At 45.9% G+C, this 25,716-nt stretch overlaps 1 protein-coding gene across 4 annotated transcripts; it reads left to right on the forward strand.

The window, feature by feature from the left end:
• Positions 1-2,511: 2,511 nt before the first annotated feature.
• Positions 2,512-25,512, forward strand: plppr3b (phospholipid phosphatase related 3b). Of its 4 annotated transcripts, XM_078168407.1 has the most exons (9): positions 2,512-2,899; positions 13,837-13,887; positions 14,031-14,121; positions 16,488-16,673; positions 17,887-18,013; positions 19,158-19,353; positions 19,431-19,488; positions 19,688-19,861; positions 20,204-25,512. In XM_078168407.1, the coding sequence occupies exons 3-9, from the start codon at positions 14,041-14,043 to the stop codon at positions 21,590-21,592; spliced, it is 2,211 nt and encodes a 736-aa protein (XP_078024533.1). In that variant the 5' UTR covers positions 2,512-2,899; positions 13,837-13,887; positions 14,031-14,040; the 3' UTR covers positions 21,593-25,512. The 4 variants fall into 4 exon arrangements, with proteins under 4 accessions (XP_078024533.1, XP_033476722.1, XP_078024532.1 ...); XM_033620831.2 differs by having other exon boundaries at positions 13,837-14,121; XM_078168406.1 differs by lacking the exon at positions 13,837-13,887.
• Positions 25,513-25,716: the final 204 nt, after the last annotated feature.

Raw genomic sequence — 25,716 nt, forward strand, 5'->3', positions numbered from 1 at the left:
CTGCTTTGCACACTCTTGGCATTCTCTCCATGAGCTTCAAGAGGTAGTCACCTGAAATGGTTTTCCAACAGTCTTGAAGGAGTTCCCAGAGGTGTTTAGCACTTGTTGGCCCCTTTGCCTTCACTCTGCGGTCCAGCTCACCCCAAACCATCTGGATTGGGTTCAGGTCCGGTGACTGTGGAGGCCAGGTCATCTGCCGCAGCACTCCATCACTCTCCTTCTTGGTCAAATAGCCCTTACACAGCCTGGAGGTGTGTTTGGGGTCATTGTCCTGTTGAAAAATAAATGATCGTCCAACTAAACGCAAACCGGATGGGATGGCATGTCGCTGCAGGATGCTGTGGTAGCCATGCTGGTTCAGTGTGCCTTCAATTTTGAATAAATCCCCAACAGTGTCACCAGCAAAACACCCCCACACCATCACACCTCCTCCTCCATGCTTCACAGTGGGAACCAGGCATGTGGAATCCATCCGTTCACCTTTTCTGCGTCTCACAAAGACACGGCGGTTGGAACCAAAGATCTCAAATTTGGACTCATCAGACCAAAGCACAGATTTCCACTGGTCTAATGTCCATTCCTTGTGTTTCTTGGCCCAAACAAATCTCTTCTGCTTGTTGCCTCTCCTTAGCAGTGGTTTCCTAGCAGCTATTTGACCATGAAGGCCTGATTGGCGCAGTCTCCTCTTAACAGTTGTTCTAGAGATGGGTCTGCTGCTAGAACTCTGTGTGGCATTCATCTGGTCTCTGATCTGAGCTGCTGTTAACTTGCCATTTCTGAGGCTGGTGACTTGGATGAACTTATCCTCAGAAGCAGAGGTGACTCTTGGTCTTCCTTTCCTGGGTCGGTCCTCATGTGTGCCAGTTTGGTTGTAGCGCTTGATGGTTTTTGCGACTCCACTTGGGGACACATTTAAAGTTTTTGCAATTTTCCGGACTGACAGACCTTCATTTCTTAAAGTAATGATGGCCACTGGTTTTTCTTTAGTTAGCTGATTGGTTCTTGCCATAATATGAATTTTAACAGTTGTCCAATAGGGCTGTCGGCTGTGTATTAACCTGACTTCTGCACAACACAACTGATGGTCCCAACCCCATTGATAAAGCAAGAAATTCCACTAATTAACCCTGATAAGGCACACCTGTGAAGTGGAAACCATTTCAGGTGACTACCTCTTGAAGCTCATGGAGAGAATGCCAAGAGTGTGCAAAGCAGTAATCAGAGCAAAGGGTGGCTATTTTGAAGAAACTAGAATATAAAACATGTTTTCAGTTATTTCACCTTTTTTTGTTAAGTACATAACTCCACATGTGTTCATTCATAGTTTTGATGCCTTCAGTGAGAATCTACAATATAAATAGTCATGAAAATAAAGAAAACGCATTGAATGAGAAGGTGTGTCCAAACTTTTGGCCTGTACTGTATCTCTCAGCCTGTACAGGTTCTCCCCAGGTGTGTATGAAACCTGCTGCTGAAGACTCCGCCTCCACAGGACACACACTCCACCTGCTGAGCTACAGCTCACAGTTTAGTTTGTCCACGAACAACGTGACCCGATAGCAGGAGACGACTCTACAGACTGAGGCTGTCAAAAAAAACCTCTTCTACAGACTCTTTGTGTTTGTAAACATTGATGACGTATTTTGTGGGTGGAGCCAAACTGGTGGCAGAAAGGGACAGTCGAGGTGTCGGTGTGAGCGCCAAATAAAATGTACAAAGCACTGTCATGTTTATATTTATTAACTGATTGCAGTGAGTCCTTTTTAAATCCGTGAGTTTATGAAGTTTCGTCTTTGGTTAATTCTAATGTGTATATTCAGGCTGTAATGGCTGCTGGACGCTCAGCAGAGGAGTGTGTGTTTGGATTACATGAACTGACTTACTGACGTGCTGAAAGGTAATTCATCATCATAGGAACTGTAAAAACTCGCGTGTCCACACAGAATATCATTTAATGTGCACGTAACATCAGACACCTTTGTAACGAGCTAGCCAACGCCGTCTGTTCATGAATTCCTCTTAATGTATAAACTCACACTACAATATCAATATATGGAAATATTGTCCACAATATAAAGTGGATCAGCCTTCGATCAGAGGCGTCGGCCTCATGTTGACCTCTCAGGTTTGACTCTGGAGGTTAAAGGTTAAACTCAGAGTCACAGCAGATCAGATACGAGCTGTCGTCACGTTCACACTGAGTGCAGTCAGATCCATCAGACATTATCATTAAAGCTCCGGTGAGGATTACAGATCACAGATTACAACCATCTGAAACTTTGTCCGTTCTGGGCTACTGTAGGAACATGGCGGTGCAACATGGTGATCTCTGTAGACGAGGACCTGCTCCCTGTGTAGATATAAACAGCTCATTCTGAGGACAGAGCTGAAAGACTGCAGCTTTAAACAGAATAAAACTTCAGACTGGCCCTTTAAACGTTTAATATCAGCCCGTGCAGTGACGTCACATCACTGATACATCGATTATGTAATAATATCGATCAGAGCAGCTTCTACACAGCACCTGGAGGCACCGATCACCTGCCATACACACTCTGTAACACACACACACACACACACACACACACACACACACACACACACACAGACTGTAACATAAACTGTAACACACACACACACACACACACACACACCGTGCGGCAGCAGCAGACTCCTTCAGGAAACCGAACACGGTCGCAGATCTTTGTTCTTTGAGGGAGAACAGATCTTAAACCGCACTAACGGAACCAGGACCGGGACTAGGCACAGAACCAAGACCGGGACCAGGACTGAGCCTCTGTAACCCGGGACAACAGGCAGGTGTGTCGCTGTAACGGCTGCGCTCTGCTGCTGCTCGACAGGAAACGTGACGGGAATCAAAGCGGATCGATGGTCTAAGGTGAGACACGGCTCCAAGGGTTCTACTGGTTCTACTGCGCGCGTGCGAGTGTGCGTGTGTGTGTGTTCTGCGGAGCTGCATCTGACTCTTTTATTCAGCAGCTGCATCACACAATGAAACACCGAACATTCTCAGGACGAGCCCGGTGTGTGTGTGTGTGTGTGTGTGTGTGTGTGTGTGTGTGTGTGTGTGTTATAATGACTGCAGCAGGCCTGGTAACCTGTCTCTCTGTCCCGCTGTCTGTCCGTGTCTGAGCTCTGCGCTCTGATTGGTCGGATGTTAATTGGCAGCTGAGAAGGTTTGCTGTTCAGGTGTGAGGATGTGTGGGTGTGTCACGTGACTGCAGCTGATGTTGAAGATGACGATGGATGAAGCAGTTAAAACCTGCTGTTGACTCATGAACCCTCCGCTGCTGTCTCTACATGTCACTGTGGAGAATATGGAGTTAACTCTTTGATGGAGGAGTCACAGAGGAACCATGTGGAGTCCATCAGTGAGGAACCTGTGGTCAACATGGTTACTGGGGGAATGTGTGTGGTTACTAGGAGAACGCCTGTGGTTACTGGAGAACATCTCTGGTTACTGAAAACGTCTGTGGTTGTTGAGAAAGTCTGTGGTTACTGAGAACGTCTGTGGTTACTGAGAACGTTTGTGGTTACTGAGAACGTCTGTGGTTACTGAGAACATTTATGGTTACTGAAAAGGTCTGTGGTTACTGAGAACATCTGTGGTTACTGAGAACGTCTGTGGTTTCTGAAAACGTCTGTGGTTATTGAGAAAGTCTGTGGTTACTGAGAACGTCTGTGGTTACTGAGAACGTTTGTGGTTACTGAGAATGTCTGTGGTTACTGAGAACGTTTGTGGTTACTGAGAACGTTTGTGGTTACTGAGAACATTTGTGGTTACTGAAAAGGTCTGTGGTTACTGAGAACGTCTGTGGTTACTGAAAACGTCTGTGGTTACTGAAAACGTCTGTGGTTGTTGAGAAAGTCTGTGGTTACTGAGAACGTCTGTCGTTACTGAGAACGTTTGTGGTTACTGAGAACGTTTGTGGTTACTGAGAACATCTGTGGTTACTGAGAACGTCTGTGGTTACTGAGAATGTTTGTGGTTACTGACAACGTTTGTGGTTACTGAGAACGTCTGTGGTTACTGACAACGTTTGTGGTTGTTGAGAAAGTCTGTGGTTACTGAGAACGTTTGTGGTTACTCAGAATGTTTGTGGTTGTTGAGAAAGTCTGTGGTTACTGAGAACGTTTGTGGTGACTGAGAACGTCTGTGGTTACTGAGAACGTCTGTGGTTACTGGAGAACATCTGTGGTTACTGAAAACATCTGTGGTTACTGAGAACGTTTGTGGTTACTGAGAACATCTGTGGTTACTGAGAACATTTGTGGTTACTTGAGAACATCTGTGGTTACTGAAAACATCTGTGGTTACTGGAGAACATCTGTGGTTACTGAGGACGTTTGTGGTTACTGAAAACGTCTGTGGTTGTTGAGAAAGTCTGTGGTTACTGAGAACGTCTGTGGTTACTGAGAATGTTTGTGGTTACTGAGAACGTCTGTGGTTACTGAGAACGTTTGTCGTTATTGAGAACGTCTGTGGTTACTGACAACGTTTGTGGTTACTGAGAACGTCTGTAGTTACTGAGAACGTTTGTGGTTGTTGAGAAAGTCTGTGGTTACTGAGAACATTTGTCGTTACTGAGAACGTTTGTGGTTACTGAGAACGTCTGTGGTTACTGAGAACGTCTGTGGTTACTGAGAATGTTTGTGGTTACTGACAACGTTTGTGGTTACTGAGAACGTTTGTGGTTACTGACAACGTTTGTGGTTGTTGAGAAAGTCTGTGGTTACTGACAACGTTTGTGGTTACTGAGAATGTTTGTGGTTGTTGAGAAAGTCTGAGAACGTTACTGAGAATGTATGTGGTTACTGAGAACGTCTGTGGTTACTGAGAACGTTTGTCGTTATTGAGAACGTCTGTGGTTACTGACAACGTTTGTGGTTACTGAGAACGTTTGTGGTTGTTGAGAAAGTCTGTGGTTACTGAGAACATTTGTCATTACTGAGAACGTTTGTGGTTACTGAGAACGTTTGTGGTTGTTGAGAAAGTCTGTGGTTACTGAAAACATTTGTCGTTACTGAAAACGTTTGTGGTTACTGAGAACATCTGTGGTTATTGAGAAAGTCTGTGGTTACTGAGAACATCTGTGGTTACTGAGAACGTTTGTTGTTACTGACAACATTTGTGGTTACTGAGAACGTTTGTGGTTACTGAAAACGTCTGTGGTTACTGAGAACGTTTGTGGTTACTTGAGAACATCTGTGGTTACTGAAAACATCTGTGGTTACTGACAATGTTTGTGGTTACTGAGAACATCTGTGGTTACTGAGAACATTTGTGGTTACTTGAGAACATCTGTGGTTACTGAAGAACATCTGTTGTTACTGAAAACATCTGTGGTTACTGAGAACGTCTGTGGTTACTGAGAACATCTGTGGTTACTGAGAACATCTGTGGTTACTGAGAACGTTTGTGGTTACTGAAAACGTCTGTGGTTGTTGAGAAAGTCTGTGGTTACTGAGAACGTCTGTGGTTACTGACAACGTTTGTGGTTACTGAGAACGTCTGTGGTTACTGAGAATGTTTGTGGTTACTGAAAACGTCTGTGGTTACTGAAAACGTCTGTTGTTGTTGACAAAGTCTGTGGTTACTGAGAACATCTGTGGTTACTGAAAACATCTGTGGTTACTGGAGAACATCTGTTGTTACTGAAAACATCTATGGTTACTGAGAACGTTTGTGGTTACTGAGAACGTTTGTGGTTAGTGGAGAACATCTGTGGTTACTGAGAACGTTTGTGGTTACTGAAAACGTCTGTGGTTGTTGAGAAAGTCTGTGGTTACTGAGAACGTCTGTGGTTACTGAGAACGTTTGTGGTTACTGAGAACATCTGTGGTTACTGACAACGTTTGTGGTTACTGAGAACATCTGTGGTTACTGAGAACATTTGTGGTTACTTGAGAACATCTGTGGTTACTGAAGAACATCTGTTGTTACTGAAAACATCTGTGGTTACTGAGAACATTTGTGGTTACTGAGAACGTCTGTGGTTACTGAGAACGTTTGTGGTTACTGAAAACGTCTGTGGTTGTTGAGAAAGTCTGTGGTTACTGAGAACGTCTGTGGTTACTGAGAACATCTGTGGTTACTGAGAACGTTTGCGGTTACTGAGAACATCTGTGGTTACTGAGAATGTATGTGGTTACTGAAAACGTCTGTGGTTGTTGAGAAAGTCTGTGGTTACTGAGAACGTCTGTGGTTACTGAGAATGTATGTGGTTACTGAAAACGTCTGTGGTTGTTGAGAAAGTCTGTGGTTACTGAGAACGTCTGTGGTTACTGAGAACATCTGTGGTTACTGAGAACGTTTGTGGTTACTGAGAACGTCTGTGGTTACTGACAACATTTGTGGTTACTGAGAACGTCTGTGGTTACTGAGAACGTTTGTGGTTGTTGAGAAAGTCTGTGGTTACTGAGAACGTTTGTGGTTGTTGAGAAAGCCTGTGGTTACTGAGAACGTTTGCGGTTACTGAGAACATCTGTGGTTACTGAGAATGTATGTGGTTACTGAAAACGTCTGTGGTTGTTGAGAAAGTCTGTGGTTACTGAGAACGTCTGTGGTTACTGAGAACATCTGTGGTTACTGAGAACGTTTGTGGTTACTGAGAACGTCTGTGGTTACTGACAACATTTGTGGTTACTGAGAACGTCTGTGGTTACTGAGAATGTATGTGGTTACTGAAAACGTCTGTGGTTGTTGAGAAAGTCTGTGGTTACTGAGAACGTCTGTGGTTACTGAGAACATCTGTGGTTACTGAGAACGTTTGTGGTTACTGAGAACGTCTGTGGTTACTGACAACATTTGTGGTTACTGAGAACGTCTGTGGTTACTGAGAACGTTTGTGGTTGTTGAGAAAGTCTGTGGTTACTGAGAACGTTTGTGGTTGTTGAGAAAGCCTGTGGTTACTGAGAACGTTTGTGGTTACTGAGAACATCTGTGGTTACTGAGAACATTTGTGGTTACTTGAGAACATCTGTGGTTACTGAAAACATCTGTGGTTACTGGAGAACATCTGTTGTTACTGAGAACATCTGTGGTTACTGAGAACGTCTGTGGTTACTGAGAACATCTGTGGTTACTGAGAACGTTTATGGTTACTTGAGAACATCTGTGGTTACTGAAAACGTCTGTGGTTACTGAGAACGTCTGTGGTTACTGAGAACGTTTGTGGTTACTGAGAACGTTTGTGGTTACTTGAGAACATCTGTGGTTACTGAAAACATCTGTGGTTACTGGAGAACATCTGTTGTTACTGAGAACATCTGTGGTTACTGAGAACGTCTGTGGTTACTGAGAACATCTGTGGTTACTGAGAACGTTTGTGGTTACTGAGAACATCTGTGGTTACTGAGAACATCTGTGGTTACTGAGAACGTTTGTGGTTACTGAGAACATCTGTGGTTACTGAGAACATCTGTGGTTACTGAGAACGTCTGTGGTTACTGAGAACGTTTGTGGTTACTGAAAACGTCTGTGGTTGTTGAGAAAGTCTGTGGTTACTGAGAACGTCTGTGGTTACTGAGAACGTCTGTTGTTGAGAACGTTTGTGGTTACTGAAAACGTCTGTTGTTGTTGAGAAAGTCTGTGGTTACTGAGAACGTCTGTGGTTACTGAGAACGTCTGTTGTTGAGAACGTTTGTTGTTACTGAGAACATCTGTGGTGACTGAGAACGTTTGTGGTTACTGAGAACGTCTGTTGTTGAGAATATCTGTGGTTACTGAGAACGTTTGTGGTTACTGAGAACGTCTGTTGTTGAGAACATCTGTGGTTACTAAGAACGTTTGTGGTTACTGGAGAACATCTGTGGTTACTGAAAACATCTGTGGTTACTGAGAACATTTGTGGTTACTGAGAACGTCTGTGGTTACTGAGAACGTTTGCGGTTGTTGAGAAAGTCTGTGGTTACTGAGAACGTCTGTGGTTACTGAGAACATCTGTGGTTACTGAGAACGTTTGCGGTTACTGAGAACATCTGTGGTTACTGATAATGTATGTGGTTACTGAAAACGTCTGTGGTTGTTGAGAAAGTCTGTGGTTACTGAGAACGTCTGTGGTTACTGAGAACATCTGTGGTTACTGAGAATGTATGTGGTTACTGAAAACGTCTGTGGTTGTTGAGAAAGTCTGTGGTTACTGAGAACGTCTGTGGTTACTGAGAACATCTGTGGTTACTGAGAACGTTTGTGGTTACTGAGAACGTCTGTGGTTACTGACAACGTTTGTGGTTACTGAGAACGTCTGTGGTTACTGAGAACGTTTGTGGTTGTTGAGAAAGTCTGTGGTTACTGAGAACGTTTGTGGTTGTTGAGAAAGCCTGTGGTTACTGAGAACGTTTGTGGTTACTGACAACGTTTGTGGTTACTGAGAACGTCTGTGGTTACTGACAACGTTTGTGGTTACTGAGAACGTCTGTGGTTACTGAGAACGTTTGTGGTTGTTGAGAAAGTCTGTGGTTACTGAGAACGTTTGTGGTTGTTGAGAAAGCCTGTGGTTACTGAGAACGTTTGTGGTAACTGAGAACGTCTGTGGTTACTGAGAATGTTTGTGGTTACTGACAACGTTTGTGGTTACTGAGAACGTCTGTGGTTACTGACAACGTTTGTGGTTACTGAGAACGTCTATGGTTACTGACAACGTTTGTGGTTACTGACAACGTTTGTGGTTGTTGAGAAAGTCTGTGGTTACTCAGAACGTTTGTGGTTGTTGAGAAAGTCTGTGGTTACTGAGAAAGTCTGTAGTTACTGAGAATGTCTGTGGTTACTGACAACGTTTGTGGTTACTGAGAACGTCTGTGGTTACTGACAACGTTTGTGGTTACTGAGAACGTCTATGGTTACTGACAACGTTTGTGGTTACTGACAACGTTTGTGGTTGTTGAGAAAGTCTGTGGTTACTCAGAACGTTTGTGGTTGTTGAGAAAGTCTGTGGTTACTCAGAACGTTTGTGGTTACTGAGAACGTTTGTGGTTGTTAAGAAAGTCTGTGGTTACTGAGAACGTTTGTGGTTACTGAGAACGTCTGTGGTTACTGAGAACGTTTGTGGTTACTGGAGAACATCTGTCGTTACTGAAAACATCTGTGGTTACTGACAACGTTTGTGGTTACTGAGAACATCTGTGGTTACTGAGAACATTTGTGGTTACTTGAGAACATCTGTGGTTACTGAAAACATCTGTGGTTACTGGAGAACATCTGTTGTTACTGAGAACGTCTGTGGTTACTGAGAACATCTGTGGTTACTGAGAACGTTTGTGGTTACTGAGAACATCTGTGGTTACTGAAAACATCTGTGGTTACTGAGAACGTTTGTGGTTACTTGAGAACATCTGTGGTTACTGAAAACATCTGTGGTTACTGGAGAACATCTGTTGTTACTGAGAACATCTGTGGTTACTGAGAACGTCTGTGGTTACTGAGAACATCTGTGGTTACTGAGAACGTTTGTGGTTACTGAGAACATCTGTGGTTACTGAAAACGTCTGTGGTTACTGAGAACGTTTGTGGTTACTTGAGAACATCTGTGGTTACTGAAAACATCTGTGGTTACTGGAGAACATCTGTTGTTACTGAGAACATCTGTGGTTACTGAGAACGTCTGTGGTTACTGAGAACATCTGTGGTTACTGAGAACATCTGTGGTTACTGAGAACGTCTGTGGTTACTGAGAACGTTTGTGGTTACTGAAAACGTCTGTGGTTGTTGAGAAAGTCTGTGGTTACTGAGAACGTCTGTGGTTACTGAGAACGTCTGTTGTTGAGAACGTTTGTGGTTACTGAAAACGTCTGTTGTTGTTGAGAAAGTCTGTGGTTACTGAGAACGTCTGTGGTTACTGAGAACGTCTGTTGTTGAGAACGTTTGTTGTTACTGAGAACATCTGTGGTTACTGAGAACGTTTGTGGTTACTGAGAACGTCTGTGGTGACTGAGAACATTTGTGGTTACTGAGAACGTCTGTTGTTGAGAACATCTGTGGTTACTGAGAACGTCTGTGGTTACTGAGAACGTCTGTTGTTGAGAACATCTGTGGTTACTGAGAACGTTTGTGGTTACTGAGAATGTTTGTGGTTACTGAGAATGTTTGTGGTTACTGAGAACGTCTGTGGTTACTGAGAACATCTGTGGTTACTGAGAACATCTGTGGTTACTGAGAACATCTGTGGTTATTGAGAAAGTCTGTTGTTACTGAGAACGTCTGTGGTTACTGAGAACGTCTGTGGTTACTGAGAACGTTTGTGGTTACTGACAACATTTGTGGTTACTGAGAATGTTTGTGGTTACTGAGAACGTTTGTGGTTGTTGAGAAAGTCTGTGGTTACTGAGAACGTCTGTGGTTACTGAGAATGTTTGTGGTTACTGGAGAACATCTGTGGTTACTGAAAATATCTGTGGTTACTGACAACGTTTGTGGTTACTGAGAACGTCTGTGGTTACTGAAAACATCTGTGGTTACTGGAGAACATCTGTGGTTCCTGGAGAACATCTGTGATTACTGAAAACGTCTGTGGTTACTGAGAACGTTTGTGGTTACTTGAGAACATCTGTGGTTACTGAAAACATCTGTGGTTATTGGAGAACATCTGTTGTTACTGAACACATCTGTGGTTACTGGAGAACATCTGTTGTTACTGAAAACATCTGTGTTTACTGAGAACGTTTGTGGTTACTGGAGAACATCTGTGGTTACTGAAAACGTCTGTGGTTACTGAGAACGTCTGTGGTTACTGGAGAACGTCTTTGGTTACTGGGAGAACGTCTGTGGTGACTGAGAACGTTTGTGGTTACTGGAGAACGTCTGTGATTACTGGGAGAACGTCTATGGTTACTGAGAACGTTTGTGGTTACTGAGAACGTCTGTGGTTACTGGGAGAATCTCTGTGGTTACTGAGAACGTTTGTGGTTACTGAGAACATCTGTGGTTACTGGGAGAATCTCTGTGGTTACTGAGAACGTCTGTGGTTACTGGGAGAACGTCTGTGGTTACTGAGAACGTTTGTGGTTACTGAGAACGTCTGTGGTTACTGGACGAATATCTGTGGTTACTGGGAGAACGTCTGTGGTCACTGGGAGAACGTCTGTGGTTACCTGGAGAACGTCTGTGTTTACTGAGAACATCTGTGGTTACTGGAGAACGTCTGTGGTTACTGAGAACATCTGTGGTTACTGGAGAACGTCTGTGGTTACTGGGAGAACATCTGTGGTTACTGGGAGAATGTCTGTGGTTACTGGAGAACTTCTGTGGCTACAGGGAGAATGTCTGTGGTTATTGACAGAACGTCTGTGGTTAATGGAGAATGTCTGTTGTTAATGGAGAACGTCTGTGGTTACTGAGAACGTCTGTGTTTACTGGAGAACGTCTGTGGTTACTGGGAATGTCTTTGGTTCCTGAGAACGTCTGTGGTCTCTGAGAACGTCTGTGGTTACTGAGAACGTCTTTGATTCCTGAGAACGTCTGTGGTTACTGGGAGACCATCTGTGGTTATTGACAGAACGTCTGTGGTTACTGAGAGAACGTCTGTGGTTACTGGGAGAATGTCTCTGGTTACTGAGAATGTCTGTGGTTACTGGGAGACCATCTGTGGTTATTGACAGAACGTCTGTGGTTACTGAGAACATCTGTGGTTACTGAGAACGTCTGTGGTTACTGGAGAACGTCTTTGGTTACTGGGAGAACGTCTGTGGTGACTGAGAACGTTTGTGGTTACTGGAGAACGTCTGTGGTTACTGGGAGACCATCTGTGGTTATTGACAGAACGTCTGTGGTTACTGAGAACATCTGTGGTTACTGAGAACGTCTGTGGTTACTGGAGAACGTCTTTGGTTACTGGGAGAACGTCTGTGGTGACTGAGAACGTTTGTGGTTACTGGAGAACGTCTGTGGTTACTGGGAGAACGTCTGTGGTTGCTGAGAACGTCTGTGGTTACTGGAGAACGTCTTTGGTTACTGGGAGAACGTCTGTGGTGACTGAGAACGTTTGTGGTTACTGGAGAACGTCTGTGGTTACTGGGAGACCATCTGTGGTTATTGACAGAACGTCTGTGGTTACTGAGAACATCTGTGGTTACTGAGAACGTCTGTGGTTACTGGAGAACGTCTTTGGTTACTGGGAGAACGTCTGTGGTGACTGAGAACGTTTGTGGTTACTGGAGAACGTCTGTGGTTACTGGGAGAACGTCTGTGGTTGCTGAGAACGTTTGTGGTTACTGAGAACGTCTGTGGTTACTGGGAGAACGTCTGTGGTTGCTGAGAACGTCTGTGGTTGCTGAGAACGTTTGTGGTTACTGAGAAAGTCTGTGGTTACTGGGAGAATCTCTGTGGTTACTGAGAACGTTTGTGGTTACTGAGAACATCTGTGGTTACTGGGAGAATCTCTGTGGTTACTGAGAACGTCTGTGGTTACTGGGAGAACGTCTGTGGTCACTGGGAGAACGTCTGTGGTTACCTGGAGAACGTCTGTGTTTACTGAGAACATCTGTGGTTACTGGAGAACGTCTGTGGTTACTCGGAGAACATCTGTGGTTACTGGGAGAATGTCTGTGGTTACTGGAGAACGTCTGTGGTTTCTGAGAACGTCTGTGGTTACAAGGAGAATGTCTGTGGTTATTGACAGAACGTCTGTGGTTAATGGAGAATGTCTGTTGTTAATGGAGAACGTCTGTGGTTACTGAGAACGTCTGTGTTTACTGGAGAACGTCTGTGGTTACTGGGAATGTCTTTGGTTCCTGAGAACGTCTGTGGTCTCTGAGAACGTCTGTGGTTACTGAGAACATCTTTGATTCCTGAGAACATCTGTGGTTACTGGGAGACCATCTGTGGTTATTGACAGAACGTCTGTGGTTACTGAGAGAACGTCTGTGGTTACTGGGAGAATGTCTCTGGTTACTGAGAATGTCTGTGGTTACTGGGAGACCATCTGTGGTTATTGACAGAACGTCTGTGGTTACTGGGAATATGTTTGTGGATACTGAGAACGTCTGTGGTTACTGGGAACATTTTTTATTCCTGACAACGTCTGTGGTTACTGAGAACGTCTGTGGTTCCTGAGAATGTCTGTGGTTACTGAGAACATTTGTTTTACTGAAGAACATCTGTGGTTACTGAGAGAACATCTGTGGTTATTGACAGAACGTCTGTGGTTCCTGAGAATGTCTGTGGTTACTGAGAACATTTGTGGTTACTGGAGAACATCTGTGGTTACTGGGAGAACATCTGTGGTTCCTGAGAATGTCTGTGGTTACTGAAAACATTTGTGGTTACTGGAGAACGTTTGTGGTTACTGACAGAACGTCTGTGGTGAATGGAGAACATCTGTGGTTACTGGAGAACGTCTGTGGTTACTGGGAGAACATCTGTGGTTATTGACAGAACGTCTGTGGTTACTGGAGAACATCTGTGGTTACTGGAGAACGTCTGTGGTTACTGACAGAACATCTGTGGTGAATGGAGAACATCTGTGGTTACTGGAGAACGTCTATGGTTACTGGGAGAACATCTGTGGTTATTGACAGAACGTCTGTGGTGAATGGAGAACATCTGTGGTTACTGGAGAACATCTGTGGTTACTGGGAGAACGTCTGTGGTTACTGGGAGAACATCTGTGGTTATTGACAGAACGTCTGTGGTTACTGGAGAACATCTGTGGTTACTGGAGAACGTCTGTGGTTACTGACAGAACATCTGTGGTGAATGGAAAACATCTGTGGTTACTGGGAGAATGTCTTACCTGACTCTAAGGTTCACCTGTTTAATGGTCTGGCCCATTCCTAAATGGCAGACCTCCTGACCCGCTATTCTACTCCCATGTCCCTCAGGTCAGCTGACCAGGCGCTCCTGGGTGTCCCACGCTCCACATTCAAGCTCAGGTGTCTCAGTCAACATCTCCAACACGTCTCTGTCTCCGCTGTCTTCACTCAGAGTTACTGTTGATTTAAATTGTGTGTGTGCGTGCGTGCGTGCGTGCGTGCGTGCGTGCGTGCGTGCGTGCGTGCGTGCGTATGTGTTGCAGGTCCGTCAGGATGATGATGAACTCTGAGAAGATGAAGAAAAAACCTCCGAAGGACAGTTTGACTCTGCTGCCATGTTTCTACTTTGTGGAGGTGAAAACAATCACAAACAACAAACAAACACACAGCAGCCTAACCCTAACAACAACAACAACAATCATAATAATAATAATAACAACAATAATAATAGTAATAATTAAAGCTGCAAGCAGCAATGAACGGGCCCTCGCACCTTCACGCACCTCGAGGGGCTGGCAGGACGCCTTCTAGTGCGTCAGCTCATTTCTGTCATAGTTAGACATCGCATGCAGGAGTGACTCTGCATATCCTTGATACAGTGCTGGAATGACATATTTCACATTTTGTATCACTTCCTCTTTCCACTAGAGGGAGTTGGAGAGCGCACTAATTATACGTCATGTTTTTATACATCAAATATACACCACAGCATTTAACTTTCAGATAAATCAAAAGATAAGTGTTTGATGAGACCTACTTCCTGTCACCACTAGGTGGCCCTATGAGTATCAGGAAATATGGTCATATAAATGTTTTCAGGGCGGGACTAATATGAATCACATGAAGTTTGGTGGATATCGGACCATTTACTCCAAATTTATAGCAATTTCCTGTTTCATGGTGAGACATCAAAATTAAACCCTCTGCAGTGGGCTTTAGAACATTATGTTTCATTCATCTAGTAGGTGGCGCCATGAGTAAGACCAATATATTGCCATGCAGATGTGTTCAGGGGCAGATCATGATCACACATATCAAACTGTGGCCAATAAGAGCAATGCGTGATGGAGTTATAAGGACTTGATATTCCATCACAAAGGATCCAAAGTCGCCATGGGCAGCCTGTTACATGACAGCACACGTGTGTCACTGTGGAGATTCATCAACTTGATAAATATGTGGCAACAAAATGTAGAGTTTGTGGTTGGTGTTTATCAATATAAAAATATAGCATTTCCTGTTTCCACAAGGGGGCGCTATGAGTTAGAGTGAGTATAGGAGGCGTGCAGGGCGGGGCTCTTGTCATGTACAGAAATTTTGAAGCAGTTAGGATTAAGTATGTGGGAGAGAGAGTTGCTCGAATATGCATGGTGATGCATCAAATATGGCGGCGCCATAGCGGCCACACCCCTTGACATAGAGAAAAGCTTTTAATAACTTTTGATCAGCATGGTCTCAGGGTGATCTGTACCAAATCTGAAGTTGATTGGACAAAATGGGTGACTTCCTGTTTGGAGTAGACCTTTTTTGTGCATCTGGGCAACTTACACGTGTACCAATTTTCATCTTCCTACACCAAAAAAAACCCTATGGGAGGGGTTTTTGAAAAATTCAAGGGGGCGCTATAGAGGCATTTTGTCCCCTCCATGGGTGACGCCCCTATCAGATGTAAGAGCTCGCCATTCTTGACCTGTGTATCCATTTTCATGAGGAGATGAGGTCGTTCATCAAAAAGCCAAACGTATTTAGTGGCAAGGGATCGATAGTCGCCACGCTGCCACATGGACACCATTAGACGTAGTTTCACAGCGTTCATAAGGTAGCTTCACCAACTTGTTCTGCATGCATTAGAAGTGGAATGAAGTTGATGCCGTCAAGTTTGTGGCATCAGTACATGTTAAAGTAAAAACTGGTCACTTCCTGTTACCACCGGGCGGCGCTATGAGTAAGGTGGGATATTAACATATCGGGGCATTTGGAACGGAGCCATTATGATGTCCAGCAAGTTTGAAGCTGCTAGCATCAAGTATGTGGGCATGAGAGCCGTTCCAAATTCGATGGTGAGAAAATGAAAAGTCGCCAAAATTTGTCACGCCCTAGCAGCCACGCCCCTTGACCTACTGACGTTCTTTTAATAATTTTTGATCAGCATGTTGTCAGGATGATCTGTACCAAATTTGAAGTCAGACGAAATCTCTAGGAGGAGTTCGTTCAAACATGTCAAAAATTCAAATCAAAATGGCCGACTTCCTGTTGGGTTTACGGCATGGGTCCAAGAGGATTTTTTGTGCGTCTTGGCATGTTCTATGAGCCCACCAATTTTCATGCGTGTAGGTGAAACTACGTTGGGTTCTGTTCTCCGTACCGTGCAGCTCTACGTCAAACAGATGTCCTCACATTGACTTTTGGTCACCTGACATGATGATGTCACTGAATGTGTGTTAGCATGTTGGACGTGTTTCCATTCACCACGCTGACACACCGTTCTTGTCTTTAACACAGCTCCGTCTCTCTGTATCTGATCTGGAATATGTGGGCGGGGCTCCCTTTCATCTGAGGTCTCCACAGTGTCACTGACTCACAGCCAATCAGCTTGTAGCGTTGATGGTGTCCAGACAGAACTTTGCGTCATGTTAAAGGATTTGATGTTAACAGAGTGTTGCCTGTTTCCTGGTGTTGACACTTGTTGTTGTTGTTGTTGTTGTTGTGGTGGTGTGCAGCTGCCCATCGTGGCTTCTTCTATGGTGTCTCTGTATTTCCTGGAGCTGACGGACGTGGTGCAGCCGGCTCAGGTGGGGTTCCGCTGCCACGACAGAGAGCTCAGTATGCCGTACGTGGACGGAGGAGACGAACTGATCCCACTGCTGATGCTGCTGAGCCTCGCCTTCGCTGGACCAGCCGCCTCGGTAACACACACACACACACACTGAACACACACACACACACACACACACACACACACTGAACACACACACACACAGTAACATGTAACACACACACACAGTAACAAACACACTGAACACACACACACACACACACACACACACACACTGAACACACACACACACAGTAACATGTAACACACACACACACACACAGTAACAAACACACTGAACACACACACACATACACACTGAACACACACACACAGTAACAAACACACAGAACACACACACACACACACACACACACACTGAACACACACACACAGTAACAAACACACTGAACACACACACACACACACACACCGAACACACACACACACAGTAACACGTAACACACACACGCACACACACACACAGTAACAAACACACTGAACACACACACACACACACACACATACACACTGAACACACACACACAGTAACAAACACACTGAACACACACATACACTGAACACACACACACAGTAACAAACACACTGAACACACACACACACATACACACTGAACACACACACACAGTAACAAACACACTGAACACACACATACACTGAACACACACACACAGTAACAAACACACTGAACACACACACACACATACACACTGAACACACACACACAGTAACAAACACACTGAACACACACACACACACACACACACACACACACACACACACTGAACACACACACAGAATCAGATCCTCGTGACGTGTCATCAAGGCGCCTCCTGTAGGTGCAGACTCGAGTTATATGACTTGGACTTGACTCAGGGTTGGTAAGTTCTGACTCGGGACTTGAGAGCAAAGACCTGAGACTTTCTGGTGACTTGGTCCCATGTGTTACAGTAACCATGGAGATCAGGACGTTTTTTTCTAACATTTTTCGGATGACCTCTGCTGGTGGCGCTAAACATGACATCAGTGAAACGTCAAAGAGCAGTGGAGGAGGAGCCGTCGTGTCTGGACTTGAAATTGCGAACACTGAGATGGACTGAAGGTCACAGGGCGCAGCAGACGCCTCCGTCACTGACACACCGTAAACACAGCAGTAATCCGCCATCTTTCATTCTGGAGCGCACTCAGTACACAAAGTAACAACGAGCAAACTGGGGAGATGATGTCATCGTTTCTCGGGGCGGAGCTTGACATACTGAGGGTGCGTTTGTTTTGTGTGTCAGATCATGCTGGTTGAAGGACTCATCTACTGCCTGCAGTCCAGACTGAAGCTCCGCAGACCTGAAGGAAGCATCAACGCAGGAGGCTGCAACTTCAACTCCTTCCTTAGGAGGACGGTGCGCTTTGTAGGTACGACCCTGCTGCTACACCGGTAACTACACCTGTCACTACACCGGTAACTGCACCTGTCACTACACCGGTAACTACACCTGTCACTACACCGGTAACTGCACCTGTCACTACACCGGTAACTGCACCTGTCACTACACCGGTAACTACACCTGTCACTACACCGGTAACTACACCTGTCACTACACCAGTAACTGCACCTGTCACTACACCGGTAACTACACCTGTCACTACACCAGTAACTGCACCTGTCACTACACCGCTAACACCTGTCACTACACCAGTAACTGCACCTGTCACTACACCAGTAACTACACCAGTCACTACACCTGTAACTACACCTGTCACTACACCAGTAACTACACCAGTCACTACACCTGTAACTACACCTGTCACTACACCAGTAACTGCACCTGTCACTACACTGGTAACTACACCCAAAACTGCACCTGTCACTACACCGCTAACTACACCCAAAACTACACCGGTAACTACACCCAAAACTGCACCTGTCACTACACCGGTAACTACACCCAAAACTACACCTGTCACTACACCGCTAACTACACCCAAAACTGTCTCAGTCTTCACCTGTCTGTCTCCGTCCCAACCTGTCTCTCTTAGTCCCCACCCGACTGTCTCAGTCCCCACCTGTCTGTCTCAGTGTCCACCCGTCTGTCTCAGTCTCCACCTGTCTAGCATTAGCATTCACGTTATCGTTCACGGTACCAAATCATTACAGACTGCTAAATGAACCCAACAAACACACTGCTGGCTTATACCTGACAACAGTATAGTGGTGCTTAGTACAAAAAACACATGTATTTATACAATGCAGCAACGTTCACGGTCACACAGTCCTCGACTGCTATTTCCAGTTTGAAAAGTGGCCCCTCCCCTTCTGCTACGTAGCCAAGATGGCGACCATTGAGGGCGAGAAGTGTCCGTAGTTCCACACTCACCTTCTTGTCCGTTTTGAGTGCACCATCTGGGTACTCATAGTGCACTGCATTTTCCATACTTCTCAATGTGAACATGCTTATGCACTCAAAATATTAAGTGTAAGTACAGAAGTACGAGATTTGAGACACAGCATTAGTCTCCACCTGTCTGTCTCAGTCTCTACCCGTGTGTCTCTCTGCAGGTGTTCACGTCTTCGGTCTGTGTGCGACGGCGCTGCTCACTGACATCATCCAGCTGTCGACAGGTTACCACGCCCCGTTCTTCCTGACCGTCTGTAAACCCAACTACACGCTGGTCGGTGTTTCCTGTGAAACAAACGCTTACATTACTAAAGACATCTGCTCAGGTCACGACCAGCACGCCATCATGGCGGCCAGGTGAGTCACCTGTTCAGGTGGTGTTCAATGATTATTGATTATTGATTAAACTTCCTGCTCTGTCTCTGTCCCGACAGGAAAACGTTCCCTTCCCAGCATGCAACTCTGTCGGCCTTCGCTGCTGTTTATGTCTCTGTGAGTGCGACTTGTCTTTATTCAAACTGACAAACTTTATTTATAATGTGTTTGATGACAGTGAACAGAGAAAGTTATTGATCTGAGATTAATGATCAGGAACAAACAAACGTTCTGATTGGCTGATGTCTCAGTAAATAAACGTTAATGTTTGTTGTTTACATGTTTAGATCTCAGAGCTGCTTCTCTTCTCTTTCAGATGTATTTTAACTCCACCATCTCCGACAGCACCAAACTGCTCAAGCCTGTCTTGGTCTTTGCATTCGCCATCGCGGCGGCATTGACAGGTCTGACTCAGATCACGCAGCACCGCAGCCATCCCATCGACGTGTACGTGGGCTTCCTCATCGGAGCCTTCATCGCTGCGTACCTGGTGAGACCTGCTGTCAGTTCAAAGTTCAAACAGGTTAACAAGTTAAGATTTGTTTCAAACTGTTTTCGTCTTCGTCTTTCTGTTGCCATGATGACTGCGTCAGTTTTAAACTAAGAGAGTGATGGAGACAAAAACAGGAAGTCTGATCTGAGTTCAACATGTCTCAGTCCACATGGTAGAGATTAGGTGAGATGACATGATATACATGTCATGTTTTGTCATGACATCACACAACATGTCATGTGATGTGATGTAGTATTTCATGTGAAGGTGGGGTCGATCCAACATACCAACCCCCCCCCCCCCCCCCCCCTTACACCTTTCCTTCTTCATCTTCTTCAGGCATTTCATGCTGTGGCCAACTTCAAGTCTTCTGATGACATCACTCCCACCCTGCCCCCCCTGCCGCCGAAGGAGGACCCTCTGCGAGCGCTGACCGAGCGAGGACACGAGTCCGTTTACAACAAAGGCCCCGCCTCTGCTTCAGAGAGTAATGATGAAATTGCGGCGGTGCCAGCCCCCATGGACCGGCTGGAGGGCCTGGGGCCCCTGCAGAGGGAGAAGACGTCCATGGGGAGCCTGAAGCGGGCCAGCGTTGATGTGGAACTGCTGGCGCCTCGTAGCCCGATGGGAAAGGAGACCATGCTGACCTTCAGCAACACGCTGCCGAGGGCCAGCATGAATGTTAACGGCGTGCTGGGGGCCAACCCGGGGCCGGAGGACCCAGTGCAGCAGGTGCAGCCAGTGCAGCGGCGTCTGAAGGCCGTGCAGGTGCCCATGGACCCGATGCGTTCACAGCAGCTGGTGTCGGAGTGGAAGCAGAAGTCAATGGAGATGCGTGGCCTGAGCATGCGTGACGAGGCGGAGCGCGAGGCCAGCGAGGATGGTTCCGAGGTGGGCTCTGTGGGGACAGATGAGGGCGGGTCTCAGGTCCCCATCTACCAGCCCGCAGTGCAGTCTGGGAGGGCAGCCTCCAGTCGTAACCCCACTCCATCTCCGGGGGGCGCCAAAGCTGTGGCGACTCCCAGACCACCACAGATCCCTGAGGCAGGACCCCCGCCAGTGTCCCCAAAGAGTGCACTGACCCGTGCCAAGTGGCTCGCCATCCGAGAGAAGGCGAGTGGGGAGGTGTCAGGCCGCGGTGCCACTAACCAACCACGACTTATGCAAGTCATCGCCATGTCGAAGCAGCAGGGCCTCCTACCCTCCTCCTCCTCGGCAGAGAAATCCTCTGAGACCACCTCCACCTGCTCCGGCACCTCCTCCACCACCGACTCTCCGCATTACCGCCCGCCCTCCGAGCAGCAGCAGGAGGGGCCGGGTATCATCACCGTGGACGCTCACGCCCCTCACCATCCTCTTGTCCAAGCCCCACCTCCTCCACAAGCCCCTCCCCTTGCAGGTAACAGTAACCCATGGGAGTGGGTGGGGGCATCCAACGGCGGCGACCCAAGAGACACCTACGACCTCAACAGCCTGAACCGCGGAGACTCCGCCGCCCGCGGCAGCAGCTTCCGGCCACATCGGTCCGCCTCGCCGAGCGCCACAGTAGACCATGACCCGGCCCCGAAGCCTCCTCACCTGCAGACGGACATGTTGGCAGACGCTCAGCGCAGGGAGATGGCCATGAGACGCAAGACGGCACTGGTTCTGTTGGACCGAGAGATCCGTAACCAGACTGAGCAGGAGAACTATTATAAGAGTGTGCAGGGGCGGCGCTTCAAGGATTAGTCTCTTACCTTTCAAAATAAAAGCCTTATTTACAAACTGGTCATGATGGCACACCTGGACGGCAGACGACCACGCTGCTATGCATCTGTTGAGCTTCATGTGACGAGGGCAAGGCTGCAGGAAGTGAACGTTTCCACCCAGGAAGGTCAGACTGACGCTCAGTGGCTCCACACTGATGACGTGTTCAGCTCTCTGCACCAGCGCCGCCATGCCACATCGACAGGAAGGGTTATCACATCACATGACCAGGGACACATCACACACACCAGACAAATCTACACCAACACCTGGAGTCTGACACAGGGACGTCCCGTCACGTTTAATATCTACTGACAAAAATACACTCCCAGATAACGGGTTGTACACGTGCTGCGTTTTTTTTTTTTTTGTGCACGCAAATTTATTGTTTTCAATGTAGACACACTCAAACACCAGAGCGACGCCATGGAAGCACGCATGAGTTCCCGGGTGCCTATTTTTAAGGGTGTGACGCCACCCTGAGATAAACTGAGTTTAACATTTGTAATGCAGCAGAGCGCACCACATGTCATGTGACAAGTAACCGTCTAGTCCTGCTTAAATTTGATATTTGATCCAGCACCTGTAAAAGTTTTTTGGATGTTTGTGCCCTTCGTTGTTTTTGTTCATGTGACGAGGACCAACCAATAACAGCTGACAGATATCTTTCCTTCTTCAGTAAATATCAGTGTGTGATAAATATGGAGGAGAAGTTGATCATGTTAGTGCAGAGCTGTCAGAGCATCACGTCTGTCCTACAGACAAACAGGAAGTAGATCAGCTCTGCTGTCAGGGCTTCAGGTGCTGGTTATGGTCACTTAGCAACCTCAGACGCAACCTGCCTTCTCCCTCCTGAAAGTTGGCACAGAGCAGCGCCGAGTGCCCAACCTGGTGTTTTCCAGATGGTTATAGATGCAGCACGTGTATGACCTGTGATGCTGCTGCTGTAAACGTATTCAAATTAACCCAACGTGTTTCGACGCGTAAAAATCTACCGCTCGTTCAAAACAAAACTGAAAACTCTCTCATGTCTCCACAGCGACCAGAGAACCAAAATTGTGTTCTGAATGATGTGCTGAACTAAACGGTGCCCACGGCGTCTGTGTCAGAACATCAGCTCACAGTCTGTCACATGACTCATTCAGAAGAATCCATCAGTAAGTCTCATCGATCCAGTCTGATGATCTGAACTTCACAAATACTTTTTATCTAAATCATAATGATGAAGATGTTCTCGGACTGTCGTACTGATGGTTTACTTTGAATGAGAGTGTCTGATGGTGGTTCATCAGCCTGTTTCTCATTCTAGGTCATCAAACACATACGCTTTGCCATGCCCCTCGACGTGTGATACTGACGCTGCATACACCCTCTGGCATCACTAAGAGATGCACGTGTTTTCAGTTAACTCGGCTGTAAACTCATCTGTTGAAATATTTGACACTCAGAGTGAGAATGTCCATGTAGGAGGACGGTCAAACAAACGCAGGACTTTGACTCAGGAGACAGACATCCACGTCCCGCGTGAAACTAAACGTCAGCTGAGGACAACGTTACTTCATCTATACTATGTTTCTCAACCAGCCGACATTCAGTAATCACACATGTGCTCACTCATTTACTCTTCCTGTTTTAAATGTGGTTCTCTTTCTGCCTAAAGCTCTTTCACGCTGCAGTCGTGTCCACCGTCCACCTCCACATAACTGCCAAGTCTTTACACAGTCATCAGCCTCATCATCCTCATCAGCCATCTGTCTCAGAGTCATCAGCCTCATCATCCTCATCAGTCATCTGTCTCAGAGTCATCAGCCTCATCATCTTCATCAGTCATCTGTCCCAGAGTCATCAGCCTCATCATCCTCATCAGTCATCTGTCTCACAGTCATCATCCTCGTCATCTTCATCAGCCATCTGTCTCAGAGTCGTCATCCTCATCAGTCATCTGTCTCAGTGTCATCAGCCTCATCATCCATCTGTCTCAGAGTCATCAGCCTCATCAGCCATCTGTCTCAGTGTCATCAGCCTCATCATCCTCATCAGTCATCTGTCTCAGAGTCATCATCCTCATCATCTTCATCAGTCATCTGTCTCAGTCATCAGCCTCATCATCCTCATCAGTCATCTGTCTCACAGTCATCATCCTCATCATCTTCATCAGTCATCTGTCTCAGTCATCAGCCTCATCATCCTCATCAGTCATCTGTCTCAGAGTCATCAGCCTCATCATCCTCATCAGTCATCTGTCTCAGAGTCATCAGCCTCATCATCCTCATCAGCCATCTGTCTCAGAGTCATCATCCTCATCAGTCATCTGTCTCAGAGTCATCAGCCTGATCATCCTCATCATCCATCTGTCTCAGAGTCATCAGCCTCATCAGCCTCATCATCCATCTGTCTCAGAGTCATTGACCACCATCAGTGTGTGTAAACCTTACCTGACCTTCACCTGTGGCTCCTGTGGGTGTGAGTGTTGAAGTGTCAGTACTTAATGAGCTGGAAGGAGAACATGTTGGACGTGATGGTTAATGAATCAAACAGTCACAGGGGCATTCGTCTGTCCCGTCTGTCACAGTGAATGACTTTGTTTCTTTTGTTTACTAGTACATTAAGACACTGAGCCATAAAACACCTTCACACCAAACCACAGCTGATCCTAACATCTTCAGCAGAGAGTCGAGCCTCCGCAGTGTCGAGCCACCGAGCAGGAAGCCGCAGAGTTTCCATGGCAACTCCCTCTGTGAACAACCTGTTGGAGTCAAAGAGCACAGAGACGATTTCAAAGATTCATTCTGAAGCACAAACACGCAACAAACAGCTCCTGTGATCAGACCCTCCCAGCTGCTTCCTGTTTCCTATAGAGACGTGATTGGCTGGCCAACTGTGGGCGGTTTCACACTGATTGTATATTACCTGGATGAGTGTGCTGTTGCCTTTCTGTTGTGATGGCTTGGCTGCTATAGTGATTCTCAGCATGTTTGTTTGTTTGTGTGCTGCTCTCTGATTGGTTGAGGCTGTCCGGAGTGTTTCTGTGTGTGTGTGTGTGGGGGTGTGTGTGTGTGTGTGTGTGTGTGTGTGTGCGCGTGTGTGTGTGCACGTGTGTGTGTGTCTTTGGATCTGAAGGTGTGTATTTATTACAGATGGACCGATATGAGATTAAATATTTATATAGATGCTGAAATGCAGAATTTAAAGATACATTCACTGGTTTGGTTTCAGAGGTAACATCTCGTCATCTCTTTAAGAATTATTTTAATAATCATAACAAAAAAAACAAGGACGAACATTAAAGTAAAAATATAAAACAGGGGCGCCGGTGGCTTAGTGGCAGAGCAGGCGCCCCATGTGCAAGGCTGTTGCCGCAGCCTATATATATATATATATATATATATATATAATATATAAAACAAACAGAAGAACACAAGTTTAAATGTAGGAGGAAGTTTTGGGGCTGTTGTCGAGAAAAAACAGGACGTTTCAGAATAGAATGATAATGAATATTGGGGGGGCTTGAAGGCTCGGTCACAGAGACAGAGGAGCTGTTTCCTCTGTGAGACAGAATCAGTGAGTGTATCTGTCCAAATGAAATATTGATGAGCTGACTCTGGGTCTGTCTCTGCTGTTAATGTGTCTATGTGTTGTTGCATGTCAACCGTCTGATTTAAATCAGACGTTGCTCCTGTTCACCTCTGAGACGAGGCAGGTTTTAATCTGAGGACTGAAGAGACATTTCATCTGAATATAAAAACATGTCTCCTCCGTCTGTTCAAAAAAAAAAAAAAACTGCTGCTATAAAAATTTTAAAAAAAAAAGCTTAATCTGTGAAATAAAAACCAACAGGGTGGACGCTGCATGCTCATTGGTCGTTATGATGGAACTTCAAAATAAAGTTATTCTTGATCTGAAGTTATTTAATTTTATCTTCTTTAAAGTAATAATTCAACTTTTCCATCATCATCCTCACTGTGACCTCGTCACATGTCCACGTTTGGTCATGGACTTTCCACGTCCACATATGACGTCCAAGGTACCCTGGGTGTGTTGGTTGTTGACGTTCTGGGACGCCGTGTCAACTTCAGCCTGTTACATGCATTGTAGAGGCTGACATT

Source organism: Epinephelus lanceolatus, chromosome 6, assembly GCF_041903045.1.
Source record: "Epinephelus lanceolatus isolate andai-2023 chromosome 6, ASM4190304v1, whole genome shotgun sequence".
Taxonomy (NCBI): Eukaryota; Metazoa; Chordata; class Actinopteri; order Perciformes; family Serranidae; genus Epinephelus; species Epinephelus lanceolatus.